Consider the following 16,143-nt stretch of genomic DNA (forward strand, 5'->3'; position numbering starts at 1 on the left):
ACTGACGGACTTGCATCAAGAGAGATATCCTTGCGGCAGTTTGCCTTTCAGAGCTTAGTACATGTAGCTATGGATGGAAGAATGAAAGGAGGACATTGAGGAACATTTTCAGCTTCCACATCAAAGCCGTCACTTGTGCATTTTGTAAGCTTATCTCTTTCAAAAGGAACTTCTAAAAAACATTTTTGGCTGTAGAATGCCTCTCAGCCGTGTCGGTATAAGGCTTGCAAGAAATTCTTTTGACAAGATGATCCAAATGACATCGACAGTGTACTCTGTGAACGCGAATATGCTGTGCACTGTTTGGTGTTTGGTTTGGTGCTACCTGGGAGATCACACACAACATCCTACACCGTGATCATAGGAAAGAATTGCTCACATAATTGCAGGAACATCGTTGTACTTAACTTAGATCAAATGTGAAACAGATTTCTTTCCTTTATTCTTCTTGGTGTGTATCCAAAACCATGTTGTTTCAGTTAGACAAGTCCTGGGGAGCATTTCACAAGTTTAGTTGGTGATTTTCACCGACAGGTGTAACCTGATCAGCTGAGGGTAAATTAATCAGTGAAACTTGGTGAGAAAAATTTTCATGAAATGCTCCTCATAAATTATGATTCATTAGAGACTTATAAATCAATTTTGGATCAATTGTAACTGTCTTTAAGACATGGTTTTTGGGTAAGATTGGACCATGCGGCTCGATGCCCCCAAAGACAGTTGATTTGTGCAGTTGATCACTCACAATGGCAGATGCTATCATTCATTAAAATCAGCACTGTAATTAATTTTAAGCTTTGTTAATCAGAACAAGACAATTTTGAGGTTTAGAAACTTCAATGAATTATCAGAAAATGTGAGTGGTTAAAATGTCTGACCTTGTCTCCTGGGTTACCAAATTTACAATGTTATTTGTATTTGCCATCATTGTATTAGAATATTATTCATTTCATAGAAAAGGAATATGAAACCATCACACTGCCCCGACCAAGATTCTTAAACATCCAAATCCCTTATGAGAATTATATGAGGAGTATTTTTAACAGTGGCAATAGTTCCATTACCTTTGGGACCTGTTTCGTAAAGGCGGTAACTACCCTGGAAACCTTGGATGCGATTGGCTGATGAGCCCTCGTACCGTGATAGTGTGTACCATATTGGCATAGTTACCATATTTGTAACTCTTTATGAAGCATTTGTTATAGGAATTTTAAATTTGTTATAATAACAAATGTACAATTTCTATAACAAATTCACTATCAGCCAATTAGATTGAAGGATTTCAGTGGCTTTTAACCGTTATTGTAAATCTGTTATAAGAAGTTTTATGAAACAGACCCCTGGAAAACTACAGGGGAATCACAAGGGTGCTATGATATTTTATATTTATAATACATCTTCAGTCAAAAAGATTTTAGGTTTATTTCAATGTTTTACTCTGAAGGTTGTCAACTGAGGTATTATGTCGACAACGGACCTGTATTTAGTTTGTTTTTATTTATCACTGCTTTTTTACATTTACATGAACATACAGATTTTTCGATGGACAATTCCTTACTATGTACTGTACATCAGACCCCTAATTTGGTGGATTAACCTTTAAAGGTTAATCTGTTTTCTGGTTCATACAAAAGTTTTAATGCTCTCAAATTATAATGGCTTTAAAGCTTAATGGATTGAGGTTAGATTTTAGAAAATTGTGGACTGGATATCCTGAGAGATTAGAAATTGCCCAGATATGTTTGCTTGTTGGTTTTTCCTTTCACTCTTTGCACCAATCCAAAACAAAACAAAAAATTCACAGGTACTTTGATGTTAATTTATTTTAACAGGCTTTTAAAAATTTTATCACGACTGGACTCAGACGTTATTTTTCTTTTCATCCTTTTTACTTTTATACAATTTTCAGTCTGAAATGCATTACAACTTGTGTTTGCTTTTGTATGTTAACCTGGCGTTATTTTCTGATTTTGCAATTACATATGGCTCATACTCTATAGAGAAAAGTTTAAATCTTTGATGTCCATGTATATATAATTATCTGTAGCCAAGATATCCACATTATTTTCTCACTACATAATCATTCTGCTGACTTGGATCAAGTCTCATGCTTCAGTGGTCTAAAAACTATTATTCTGAAATCTTGACATATTTTCAACCTAAAAAATGCTGATGAATGAGCATTTATAATTGCAGTTTTTTCACCATTAAGCATGGAATAAAGAGCACGGAAAACATTTAAAAAAAAACATAACAATTTATAATTCAATTTGCAGCAAATATACTTTTAGTTTGACAAGAAATTTAGCTCTAGAAGCAAGGTGTTATTCACTCATTTTGATCACAAATTCAAAATAAAGCAACTCTGTTTATTCCCATAACATTTATATTATTAAAATTTTACATGCGATATTTTTGTCTTGTATGTATTTATTCCACAGCTACATGTACACATGCAATGCAATATGTTTTTGGAGACATTAATATCCTCAAATGCCTAAAAGTATGTATCAAAATAGTATGTTCATTGTTCAAACTATCCCTGTATTCTGCAGAAGATGTTTATACATGTTGATATATTATGTAGAGGTGTTGATATTACATAATCAACAAAGTTTATTAATTTTGAGAGGTATCAGGTGATACTCAGCCCATGCATACAGTGCAATTATTACTTGCATTTTATCCTTGAATCTTTCTATAATAAAATGAGCTTTGAAGGTTTGCATGGTGATAAGACTGCATGGAGAGTTTTGCAGCAATATCATGTAGGTTACATGTAGTCCCAAAAAGAACCGTTGGTTTATCTTTCGGACAGTAGCTCTGAAAAGAACTGTGATTCTCAATGTTTCGAGCACATAAGCCTTGCTCTTCATCAGGAGTTTTCAGAGCTGCTATCAGAAAGATACACCAACAGACTAATCAACATGGTGTTACCGCAAAACTCTCCATGCAATGAAATACTAGTAAAAAATGCAATTTATTGGGCGCCATATCTATCTCGTTAGAGGAGCTCAAGGTGCTCAAGTGAACGGGAGAGCAAACAAAATAACAAATTTAAAAAAAAACATTGATTAAAGGAGTTGTTTTTAGCTTAATCCTAAATGTTTTGACACACTTGCTATCCCTGATTTCTCCTCGGAACTTGATTACATGTACAAAAGGGATAAACTCAAATATGTAATAGGCTATTCGTAATATCAATGAAATGATCATTGCAAGACTGAATAAGTAAAGCTATGAAAAAAAGCTTTTGTAATTTAAAACCAATGTCAAAATGTGTGTTCAGTGTTATAGTTTGTTATGAAACCCTAATAATCTTTCAGCATTATGGCTGTTAATATGTGACAGCAGACAATTTGACTCCGATGCTAAAAGAGAACAAAATTTATGAAAACCAGGGGCCCGTTTCATAAAGGAGTTGCAACTGTTGTAACTTTGCCATTATGGCAACTACCATGGTAACCTTGATTTTGAATGGCTGCTGAGCCCTGTTGGTATGGCAGTTGCCATTATGGCAAAGTTACAACAGTTGCAAGTCCTTCATAAAATGGCCCCCAGGTCCAGCATTCTGAAAATGATTTCATCATATTTTCATTGTCATCAGAAATGAGGTGCATCATTGGCGTAACATTGCAAACTCTGACCTCTGTTCTGGCCCAACGGCGAAATATTGCGCACTTCACCCAAACACAAAGAGCACATTTAAATTTATATTTAGATTAATCAAAATTAAACAAAAATGAAATAATTTTCACAGTACAGGGGCAGTATGCAGGTTGTGATAATTGCATTAAACAATTCTGTGCTCAGTCTCATTATTAGTTAGATTTCTACAACAGATCCTCTGGCAAATTTGCTCTGATAGGATAAAAAAAGACAATGATTTTAAGTAAATGTAACTTTGGCGAATCGAGACTAAACTCCAGGCTTTAGGTATGCCTTTGGATTTGTCACATGCTTAACTATTTCCTTGAAAAAATAGGCCTACTTCGAACTTATCACTATTTCAGTTCTCTAAGACAAATTCCAATAGACCCTCGGATGGAGAAAAATTTTGATAGAATAATCTGTAGCGTAATGAACACCTGTATCTGTTAAGAATGATAATAAGCACAATCATATAAATATAAAATCAGGTACAATATTGTACATTGTAAGATCATTAGCAGCAGCATTTTACTGTTTCGTTACTGAAATTTATACTATTGCTTTTGATAATTGTTTTTGAAAATTTCAGAATGATGTAAGTATTAAAGTACATGTGTAATCTATTTAAATGAACAAATTGTATATTCTATATTTTGAATATAAGTTCTATCACCTAATTAAGCTGAATAAATTTTCATCATTGTCATTCAGAATTGAAATTGTGATAGTACATGATTGTATTGAGTACATACTTTGAATGTGAAAATATGAATTGAGATGATGGTGGTGATGATGATGGTGTCAACAATTGTCTGGTAGTGGTGGTGGTGGTGGTGGTGATGATGTTACTGCAGCGTTGTGGCCCAGTGGATTAGTCTTCTAACTTTGCAACAGAGGTTTGTTGGTTCGAATTCCAGCCTTGGAGTAATTTCCATCAGCAAGAAATTTATCCACATTGTGCTGCACTCAAGCCAGATGAGGTGAAGGTTACTCCGCAGTATTAATTCCTTGAATGCACTGAGCGCTGAAAGGCAGCTCAAGCTTAAGCCGGGGTAATGTCAATAACAATGCGCCTCGATATAGATTATTTCTAGATAGATGACCCTATATAATTGCCCATTATCATTATACTGATCACGGATGATCATCATGATGAAAATACGGTATCCGATCATTATTCCAAATGTTTCTCTGATAAGTCCGAGAATGAAAAATGGTTTGAAAATCAGAATTAATCCAAAGGTTCATAATTTTGAAGATTTGTTTAATCCGAAAGGAAAATAAATAGGGCTTGTTATGGGTTTGTTAATCCTATTACATAATAATTTTAAATAGTCCAAAAAATGATATGAGATTTGCAAGAGTGGACAGCATCTAAAAGAAAAAAGAACGTGGAAAAAGACTGTTTTATTGCAGAATGTGAATAGTGTTAAAAATGCCCCCCCCCCCAAAAAAAAAAAAAAAAAAAAACTGAAAAAGAATAATAATAATCATGAAAATGTAGAATGCCAAATATTTACACCAACTGTAGGACCTTCTATAACTACACCCATGAACAGAAAATCCTAAGTTATATGCCACCTCTATAAGAAGCCGGATAACGAAGTCCAAAGTCTACATGGAATCCGTAACCCACGAACCTAAACCCAAATCCTGAATACTGCATGCCCAGAGCATGAGGGGGAAATATCATGGTTTCGTCATTTATGCATCAAGATTCTGATTAATAACATGTAATGAAATCCCCATTTACGTTGAGTAAATCAGGGACATCTGAGCAAAATTAGCTTGTCCTAGTAGCCTGCCACTGAATCCTTGTTCGGTTTATTTTTAATTGGTTCAATGTCAATTCGTCCTATTGCCAACTTGTCTACTATCATTGGGTTTACCTTCCTTGAATGCTTTGAGCACCTAGGCAGCCCAGCTAAAGCCGGGGTAATAATAATAGCAGGGCCTGCTGGGAGAAGTTTTCAGAACTGAAGCGGCTTCCCTGGGTAAATATACCTGTATTATTATTACCTTCAGTTCATCCAATATCCACATGGTCTAATTGCCATTTCGTCTAATAAAAACCAGTTGGTCCAATAGCCATTTAGTACATATACCATTTGGTATAATTAGACCAAATGTTAATTGGGCAACACTAAATGAAAACGAAAACAAAACGAATATTAGACCAACTGGTTATAAGACGAAATGGTCATAGAAGAATTGGTGATTAGACAAAGTGATGATTGGACCAAATGGTTGTTGGATGTTGATGGACTGAATGGCATTAGACTAAATGAAATCAGAACATGTGGTGAGTGGACGAGTTGGCAGTGGACGAATTAGCAATTTACCCCTCGTTCAGGGTGGTCATTTAGGACGTTTCTCACGGATGCTGTCCACTTTTCACTCGAAGTGACACTGAACAGCTTCTCACATGATTCAAAACACATACATGTACTAGTACATGTAGGATCTTGAAATCTAATACTAAAGAGAAACCACATCACACAAGGAGTTGTATAATCTAAGAAATAAATTTATTCCATAATTTTCTCTTTCATCATAAAATGTACATTGCATAATCTGATTTCATCAAACAAATCTCTAACATTTACATTTTCAGATCACAAGATACAGATCATTTCTCTCTCACATATATCTAATAATAGTAAATAGTGGTAGTAAAATACGAGCTGTGATTGGCTGGATTTGTATCACGTGACCTCCCTTCAAAAAGTTATATTGTACATATGTACAATATAACTTTCGATTTTTGGATGGCAAAATCCATGATGGGGGGCTTAGATTGAGGGATCTATTTACTATAATAAATAGTGAACGTTCTATCATACAATATTACTGGACTATATGAACTCCAAATATAAAATTATCCCTCGTGCAAGCCTATTTCACCTCGGCCTTCGGCCTCGGTGAAATAAACCTGCACTCGGGATAATTTTATATTTGTCGTACATAATATAATCCAGTATATTGTACAACAGATTGTACACTATTTATATAATATAAAACAACTATAAATCATTTCTTACCCAATTATATTGCAGTAAAATCGTTTAAACTCTCAACTATTTCAATATTTTCCTTTTTAAAAACTAAATTTCATTTAGATTATTCATATTATTTGATAAATGTGTCCAAATGAACACAAATTGAGCATTTGTCTATCTGAACACTTGTGAAAAATTTAATGTTGATTTTGTGAATATCTGCAGAAGTAGCACATTGGCAATGCCAACAACTCATTGGCAACAGTATATCTTTGTGATTTGCCAAACTTGATATGCGAAGTTGCGAAACCATCCCATGAATGGGATTTTTTATTGCTTTCTGTAGAAATAAATTATATCAAATTCTGTTTTGGTGAAGGGCATGACCTACAGTACGTTCACTTGCCATACACGTTCTTTTTGTCCCATTTATACATGAATCGTTGATTTTTGGTAAACAAACTTTCTTTATTGTTGCGCCATGTTGTTCTGAATCATTCAGTGGCTGGATAAATTTTGGTATCAAAATAATATGTAAATCCATATCTTTTCATTAGACATGAAATGAAATACTGCAAAAATTTGCTTTGCCCAATTGATCGTGGGCCCGGCAGCCGCTGTGCATCGCCAGATCGACAAGGCTCTATCCCTTGAATCGTTGAACACCAAACAGGGTAGCAGCAACTCCCATCTTTCAACGTCTTTTAATGAAATGCAAATGATGAAAGATCTTATACCATGAACCATTAAGTCAACTCCCTTCTTTACACGTCATTAATTGTGTTATGAATAATTGTTTAAATGGGAAAATATTTATGGAAAGTGGGGTATATGTATAAATAAATGCCTGTTGCAGCTTGTTTGCTCTTGAAACAATACCATTTTGAGCTACAGTACTTAAACACAAAGACAGACAATCGTTTGATGTTCAACTCATTAAATCTTATAAAACTCATGAAAACGATCCCTGTGGCCTATTGTGGCCTACAATACTTTGCCACTCAGTGAAAACTACCATGGTAACAATGCTCATCAACCAATCACCATCGAGGATTCCATGGAATTTACCATCAAGCGGATAGCAAAGTTTAGATTATAACAACTGTTATGCAACTGGACATATGTCATCATTGAATATCATACCTACATATAATACATGACCAATTTATTTGTTTGGAAAAAAATATCTATATATCTATCAAAAGTACTCTGTAATAATCACAAAACATAGGTGGAATGTAGAATTATATTCACAAAATATTGACAAGGTGTGACATAAACAAGTAGGCACTCATTACATCTCAAATATTTGGTATTCTCTGCTATGGTGTCTTCAAATTAAAATAGACAAATGAATGTGAGTACATGCTACACTTACATGTAATTCTTTGCTATAACTGTGTAACATTAATTCCCTTGTAGTAAATACAAACTAAAAACATGGCCGAATACACATGACGAAACTGAAAATATACTGTTAATGTGTAAATTCCAGTACTGTATATTTACAAATAGAAGTACTTCCTTAATTACCCAAGGGAAGTTCCATAAAGTCTTTTGTCAAGATAAATTCAACTTTGTAAGCAAATTTGATTGAACAACTCACTAGGCTCGTTCCAATCAGTCATGAAATTACTTGTAATGTTGCAAGTAGTTATATGAAACATCTCCCATGAAATTATTATCAATCCTCTGTATAATTATGAAGTAAATGTACAAACAGCAACAGATATGGAAAAAACACAATGTGGTAAGTGTGGTAACCATGGTAACAGTTAAACAAGATTCGAAATTATAATAATAAATGTGAAACTGTCACATCATTACAAGTCAATTGTCACATCAACACAGGTGAACTTGTGCAAATTAAAGTGATTATTTTTAATAGTTATGAAAAAGAAAAAACGAAAATACTTTCTTTGAGCTGTTTTTAATATACCCTATTAATTGCAACTAATTGAGCAGCAAATCATCCAAGTACTGATTGGTATTAAAATACATGTAACTAATACAATACATGTAAATGTTAAAAACTAAATAATCATATTCTATATGGTTTCATACAGACATTTTGTTGTAAGTGTATATACTATGATGAAATGATAAACAAGACAAACACAAAAAATTCAAATAGAACTTTGAAACAAGCTGGTGGAATGTATAAGAGTGTTCACTAATTTTTTAATATCAAAAAGAGCACAGAGAAAATCCCCCAAGGGGCCAGTCAAATATATTGCTGTACACATGCATGACCCCCAAAACGTGTTAAAATAGGTGCGTTTTTTTTCAGTTTTGGAGGTGGGCCGCGCTTGCACTCGTTAAAAGTATCAAAAACACCAATATTTTTTTTAAAAGGTGGTTTTGTAAGACTGGTCAATGGTCAATTGCAGGGTGAAATATATTTAGGGTATTTTTTTTTCAAAAGCTTTTTTTTAAGACTAGCCAAAGATGTTAAAGGTATGCTTTTTCCAATTTTTTTTCCCAAGGGAGCTTTTTCCTCCTCGTTTCTGAAATAAAAAGTGTCCATGTTCTTCCCGATTGTAAGCTACAACCCTGGAAACAGGACTGGGAAAGAGGAAAACTTATTTAAGGGTCATATTCTGATGTCGACAACTTGTTTAAGGGGCCAAAATGTGTAAATAAAGCCTGCAAAAAACTTGTATAGGCGGTTATTTTGCACACAGAGAAAACCTTGTTGGTGTTTGGAAATAATTTGGTCACGCATGTGTACAGCAATATCTTTGACTGGCCCCCTGGGAGAAAATCATTTGTTGTCATGCCCAATGGCTTCAAATTGAGTACTTTACTACATGCTATGTGAAAGTCAACCTCAGTCCAACAATACGTCATCAGGAAATTAATTTCGAGGTTTTTATCAAGCTTTAAAAATCAGATTGAAAGCTATAAAATTATATCTACTTGTAGCTTGCCAAAATTGATCAACAATAACCCATTCTAGTACTTGATTTAATGAAGAAGAATTTCAGTGAGAGTTACAAGGAATATTAGAAAATGAAGTTTGAAATGAAGGTTTACTCCAGCATGTATGAATGAGCAGAATGTGCTAGCCGGCTAGCTGGGTTTCAACTTTGAGCAGTCTAGAAAAAAAAGTGTCTAAGAAACCCCTGTATCTCCTTGATTTAACAAATTGCAATAATTTACAGAAGAGAGACAAAGAGCTAATAAGTGCTCTTTCAGATAAGCTTCTTCTCCTAATTCTATTTCTGGGAGACCGAGTAGTTTAGTCCCCAGAAATATAAATTGGCTAATAGCAGAAACTCATTCCCAGTGACTTATTGTTGGTTTTGATGGTTGGTTTTTGATGACTCTACATCACATTATTATTATGATTGATCCGTTAATGAAATATTTATACAATTATACACATGAATAATTAGAATTAAAAAAATATTTAGAAATGAGGTAAATTGCACAAATTGTTCAATAAACGAATGTAACTGATACATTTACTACAACACTTACAATTCATCATAAAAAGTACAAAGTAATTGATTCATAAATTGTTCAACGACGAAGATGTAAAAGTTTGTAATTATTCCACAGTGGGATATTTTCACACACAATGAATTGTTTTACTATATAGGCTGACAAATTAATAAGACACATGAAATGAAAGAAGGATTATGATACATACATTGTGAAAAAGATAAAAAGAATCATATATATATATAAATCACATCAATTGAAAGTCCATGTAGGCAGAAATTATCTAAGTGAGGCATCAGTGGTCCAACACATATGAACATTTATGTAGGTTAAACAATTCAAAGACACAAACTGCTATATTTTCCTTTTTATTGTCTGGGAAGGCATCAAAAGAAAATTTGATACAGGATGTCATTAGGACATTGAAAATAATGAACTTCAATATATCATTACACTTTGCATGTAGGGGTAATTTCTACATCACAATCAAGTCGTTAATGCGAATGTGCTCCCCCCCACCCCCCCTAAAAAAAAAAAAAATCATAAAAATACCAAAAAATGCATGCATTATATGGATGATATTCATGATTCATCCCTCAATGGGTAAATCCATATCCTATAAAACCAGGGGTTTTGCCATTTTGCTTTTAACTCATTCAAAAATAACAAAATATGCAAAAGTGATACATGTACTAATTAAATAGCATAGGTACATGTAACTATCTTTATCATTTATTATTAATCTAATATGAAACTGAATACAGTTAGCACTGAGTAGCATAGATTTAGAAATATTAAGACAAATTGGCAAAGATTAAAGATCCAAGGGTAAAAGTAAGAAAAATACTGAAATTATATTAGTGTCCAACATTCTGATCGACACGATATGCAACAGTCCACATGTGCTTGTAATTCTAGCACAATTAAATCTGATGCAATAATAGATTGGTGTATTTTAGAATTAAACACTGAGGGTGTTCCATGGAGCTGTTTCTGTAGGACTGGACATTGGGGTGCCGTTCTTTTTATGTCCTTGATGAATTTTGATAACTAAGAAGTACAAGCATGGGATGACAGAACGGCTACAAAAACAAGATAATTTGTTATTTTAATTGAGATTTATACAATGATGAAGGTACATGTATACTAGAAGCATAATTTAAAGTGCTTGAATAGTGCCTGAATTACAAACTCGACGTCTTCTTTTCTCAAAAGCAAACTTTATATATGGGACTATGTATTCTACAGTGGATTATGACAATCAAAAGCCATAGATTGATTCACCCATTTAAATCTGAGAATCCGCTCTCTCATTCAGTCCTGGAATGAAAATTAATTTTAGGAAACGTTTCAGTGGTTTTTGAGGAGCCAGACAAATTAGCTTACCATACTACAAACAGCTGTATAAAAACATCTTCAGAGTCATAAATAACCTGTTAAATTTTTTTCTCCATTTTATTACATCTTATAATGTACATAGCAAAATGCTGGGCAATTAATCTTATTGAAAATAAAATATATCTGAACTTGAAAGAAATGTTTTTGGTCAATTACATGTATCTGTCCATGTCTATGACATTTGAAGGCAAAACATGATCATAATAAACATTTCTTGACAGTAAATATCATAAATCAGTAAAATCACATACATATTTGTATTAGATAGATTTTTGGTCAAACATTAGGCATTTTATTCAATTTTTCATCCAAGGCATTACATGTGAAAGACATAATCAAAGAGCAGCTCTAAATATAATCACCACACAATAATCATACAATATCATCACGTCCATAAATGATGATATAAATGATATATGACAACAGCTATCCACAATTCACAAATAGCTGCTGGAGTGAACTCCGTTGTAATTGCAAAATCCCTTTTTAATGTAAAGGTTCTCTCAAAGGAAATTCAAATACTCCATTGTAAGTAGTTCTACTCTCCTGAAATTATACGAATGAATTTCTCTTCATTTTCAGTGCCGGCACACAACTAAAAGAGTTCAAACACAAAGCAAATTTTACATCCTTATTATCATTATATCCATCAATGGCGCAATGTCGGTAGTTTGTAGTCCTCATGCAAAGAGTTTCCTTCATTTCGTTTGAATCAGAATCCTTTTAAAGCAGCCAGCACACAACCAAGAAGAATCGTTGGTATTCACAATTTTATTCACAACTTCCAATTACGACATGACTGGTATTACCAGTATAAATTTTTTTCATGTTCATTTCTAACATCATCACCGCTGCCAAACCACCAAGACTGAATCCAAAATTACAAAAGAACGAACAGAAATTATACATGCCTTTTCCAAGATGGTACAGATTTCTTTATCTGCAGTAAATTGGTAGAAGATCTGCACGGTGGTGTGATTGAGGAAGAGATAAGCGCAATATGTTCTTAATCATTACAGCCATTAATGACCCTGAGAAACCATCCCTTACCACGCTTGTTGCAATGCCAATGTGTTGCATCTTGATGAATGATATTGCAGATGTTGTCGTTGAGGAATGTTGATTGTGAATCCAATATTGCTGACCACCACAGCCATTGACGATCTCCCGTTACCACGCCGGTCGTTAATTCATTGCGAGGTGAAAATATGGCCGATGTTACCGAGTGACGAATGTTGCATGCAAGTTGGTCTCTCACCATCGTATTTATATTCATCATCGCCAGTGATCATCCCTCACCAAGCCTGCTGCCTGGTTGATTTGTTGCCTTGCAATAGGCAATGTTGCTGATGGCGCTCAGTGGGGGATGCTGATTGCTAATCCATGTTGCTGTTAGCCTTCTGGGAGCTGGTCGTTCTCTTGTAGGTCGTTAGGGGCAACCCGTCCTCCATTTCCACGCTAGGATTGTGGTACGCTGTCTTGTTTGACGACTGCAGGGATAGGAAGAGAATGAAGGACAAAGAAAAAGGTTATAAGTGAATTGTTTCACACACCATTACAGGACAAATGGCAACAGGACATAGATCTGGGCCCGGTCTTACAAAGAGTTGTGAATGATCAAATCAATTGTAACTATGGAAAGCCAGCAAAGTCAACATATAAAATGCAGGTTTAATTTGTTTTTAATCTAGATATGAATGTATATCCATAAATTCATTGATTTCTTGACAATTTGGTGTGACTTCCTTTGTTTACAAAGGACATTTTGCAAATTTCCTTTGCAAAAAATTATGACACTGATGGATTTCCATAGAGTTACAATTGATTGGATCAATCGTAACTCTTTGTAAGACAGGGCCCAGGATAAATAAGATCCTTGTATGAAAAACACAGATCAGAGTACAGCTCCACAGAGGGCAAATCTTCCAGGAAGACCAGTTCAAAGACCTGTCAGAGCCTCTACTGTGAACAAACAATAATATAATCATCATAATAAAATTGTGAACAAATAATAAAAATGTTTTAAATGAGTGAAAATGATCACTGTTTGATAGTTATAATACATGTATCGATTATTCATGTGTTTTAAGGTGCAGTTCCAAATATTATCAAAGATGTGTTCAAGTGAAGAAATATAAGAAGAGTGAGTCTTAATTCATCTTCGTTTCAAAGAGGAATAGTCATCTTAAGACATCATTTGCCAGTTTCCTTTTGTTTATTTAGGTACCAAAGATCAAAACCCTCTGCCTCTCACACACACACACCTAGAGTCTTGTCATTTTCCATGGTTACATATTTGACAAAGGTATGTGTTTTTAGCAATAAGATACATATTTTCAAATCATTATCAAGACTAGAAATCATTCAAAACCGTGTCTAAAATCAATGTATTCTGTAACATGAATAGGCACCTCAATAGTTTTTTACTCAATAATATACAGCTGGAGGATGATATATGAACTCGGGGAGGTGGGAGGCGGGTAGCAAAAAATATTTTGAAATCGAAAATAAAAATGTTTTTAAAAAAGAGGTATACATTCCATAATACACATACACTGAATGTAAGTTCCTACATCATACAAATCCTAGAATATTTTAAGTACTGTACTATCATTTTAAGCAAGCAATGACTTCAAATCACTGTAACTTGAGAGGGCCATAACTGATAAAATACCCCAAACAAGTACCATCACCCTCCAAAATAAAGTAAAATGGCCTCCAGGCTTGCCTTTAATAATAATAGGCATTTATATAGCGCCATCTGTCTAGAAATATTCTATTCCGAGGTGCGTTGTTATTATTATTATTACCCCGGCTTTAGCTCGAGCTGCCTTTCAGCGCCTTTAACACAAACTACCACATCATGATAACTTTGCTCTATAACCAATCATATGAAAGATCCATAGCCTTGCTAAATGACGAATCAGATGACAGTTTCCATGGAGGTTATCCATGATCACAAAGCTAATTTCTATTCAAATATAAACTCTTCAGCAGGATCAGAGAAAGACATGGAAGTACAGTAGCTACCTCAAAAGTTGTGTGGAATAAGGACCCTGTAACACACTGCCTAGTAAGTGATTTCTATGATTCACTGCACTGATTATTGTGTACATGATCAATCCTGAAAAATAAGTCCCATGATGGATGTCTAAACCTAGTCTGCAGGCACAGACCCTTGGCTTTTCGCAATTCTCATAGTGCATAATGCAGAGTCTGAAGCAGTGAGCAGTGTTTTTTTCTTTCCTTGGTTGGCAACCAGTCAGGATTGACTATTTTTGCCACAGTTTTTGTTCATTTCAATAGCTCATTATTATGTTGTTTTTTTTCTTTTCCATTCCTTTTACTTTCTTCTCTCTCTTTTTTTCTCTTTTTTCTTTTTTCCCCTTCCTTTTCTTTTACTTTTTCTTTTTTCCCCTATTCTTTTCTTATTTTTCTTTTCTTTCAACTTTCCTGTTTTCTTTTCATTTCTTTTCTTGTTATCTTTTTACTTTTGTTTTCTTTTTCCCTCCTATTTTTTCTTTTTTTTTTCTTCTAAATCTTCACTATTGTCTTGGGAGTCTATTCTTCACTCTAGACCTATTATTGGTTGAAATGTCAAATACGAATCTGTGCCTGCAGACGAGACTATACAGCTTTGTGTTTACCGGGAATGAGAGTTTCCAATACGTTCTCTTCATGATAAAAGAGCACATGATGCAAGAAGGTCCTTATTAAGCACCACATATTGATTTTGCAGGTTAATGCAAAAAATATTTTGATTTTTTTTTAAATCTATGCATTTGGCGTACAGACGTCCCTTTGTGGTGATGCAATGCATGAAAACTGCTAGGGGTATTCTGGTACCAACACATCAAAGAAGAAACTGTAATTTTTCACAGCAAGAGTTAGAAGCAAAAAGAGCTATCTATGCATTCACATACTGCATAAAGGCGTTTATTTGTGGATCCAATGAATGGAAAACGCTAGGGGTATTCCAGTACCAACACATCAAAGAAGAAACTGTAAAAATTTAAGTACAAAGGCATACATTTTCCTTTTTTCCCCCTCATTTTTCACAGCATAAGTCAGAAGCAAATAGTGCTATCTATGCATTCACATGCTACAGGCGTTTCTTTGTGGATCCAATGCATGGAAAACGCTTTTCACAGCAAAAGTCTGAAGCAAAAAGTGCTATCTATACATTAAAGCACTGCATGAAGGCGTTTCTTTGTGGATCCAATGAATAGAAATAAATCACTAGGGGTATTCTGGTGCCAACCCATCAAAGCAGGAACTGTTAAAATCGCAGTATAATGGTGAACATTTTCCTCTTTTTCATTTTTCACAGCAAAAATCAGAACCAAAATGTATTGTCAAGCTAATGCTATGAATTGGCTTCACTTCAATTACATGAATGTAAATGTAATGTAAATAAAAAAGATGGCAAAAAATAAGTGAGAGAAGGAAAAAAAAATTGCAGTGTTGCAATAAAGCTGAAGATACAGGATTGTTTAGCTAACTGAAAATAGTAATATCTTGACATGTCAGACGAACTGTAGCTGTATGGTATTTACATACATTTATGGGGATGCCACTTGGTCATAGCCGCATGTTAACCCTTTGAAGACTGAGCCTCACATAGGTGGGCTAATATCTACAAATAACA

General features: G+C 34.2%; 1 protein-coding gene across 1 annotated transcript in view; it reads right to left on the bottom strand.

Annotated features, from left to right (window-relative positions):
* Positions 1 to 12,730: 12,730 nt before the first annotated feature.
* LOC121430340 (phospholipid-transporting ATPase IF-like) overlaps positions 12,731 to 16,143 on the bottom strand; it is a 72,740-nt gene continuing 69,327 nt past the window's right edge. Inside the window, exon 32 of the mRNA XM_041627619.1 lies at positions 12,731 to 12,985. Coding sequence (XP_041483553.1) covers positions 12,872 to 12,985 — 114 coding nt within the window. The 3' untranslated portion in view covers positions 12,731 to 12,871. The remainder of the gene's footprint in view (positions 12,986 to 16,143) is intronic.

This window comes from Lytechinus variegatus, chromosome 16, assembly GCF_018143015.1.
Source record: "Lytechinus variegatus isolate NC3 chromosome 16, Lvar_3.0, whole genome shotgun sequence".
Taxonomy (NCBI): domain Eukaryota; kingdom Metazoa; phylum Echinodermata; class Echinoidea; order Temnopleuroida; family Toxopneustidae; genus Lytechinus; species Lytechinus variegatus.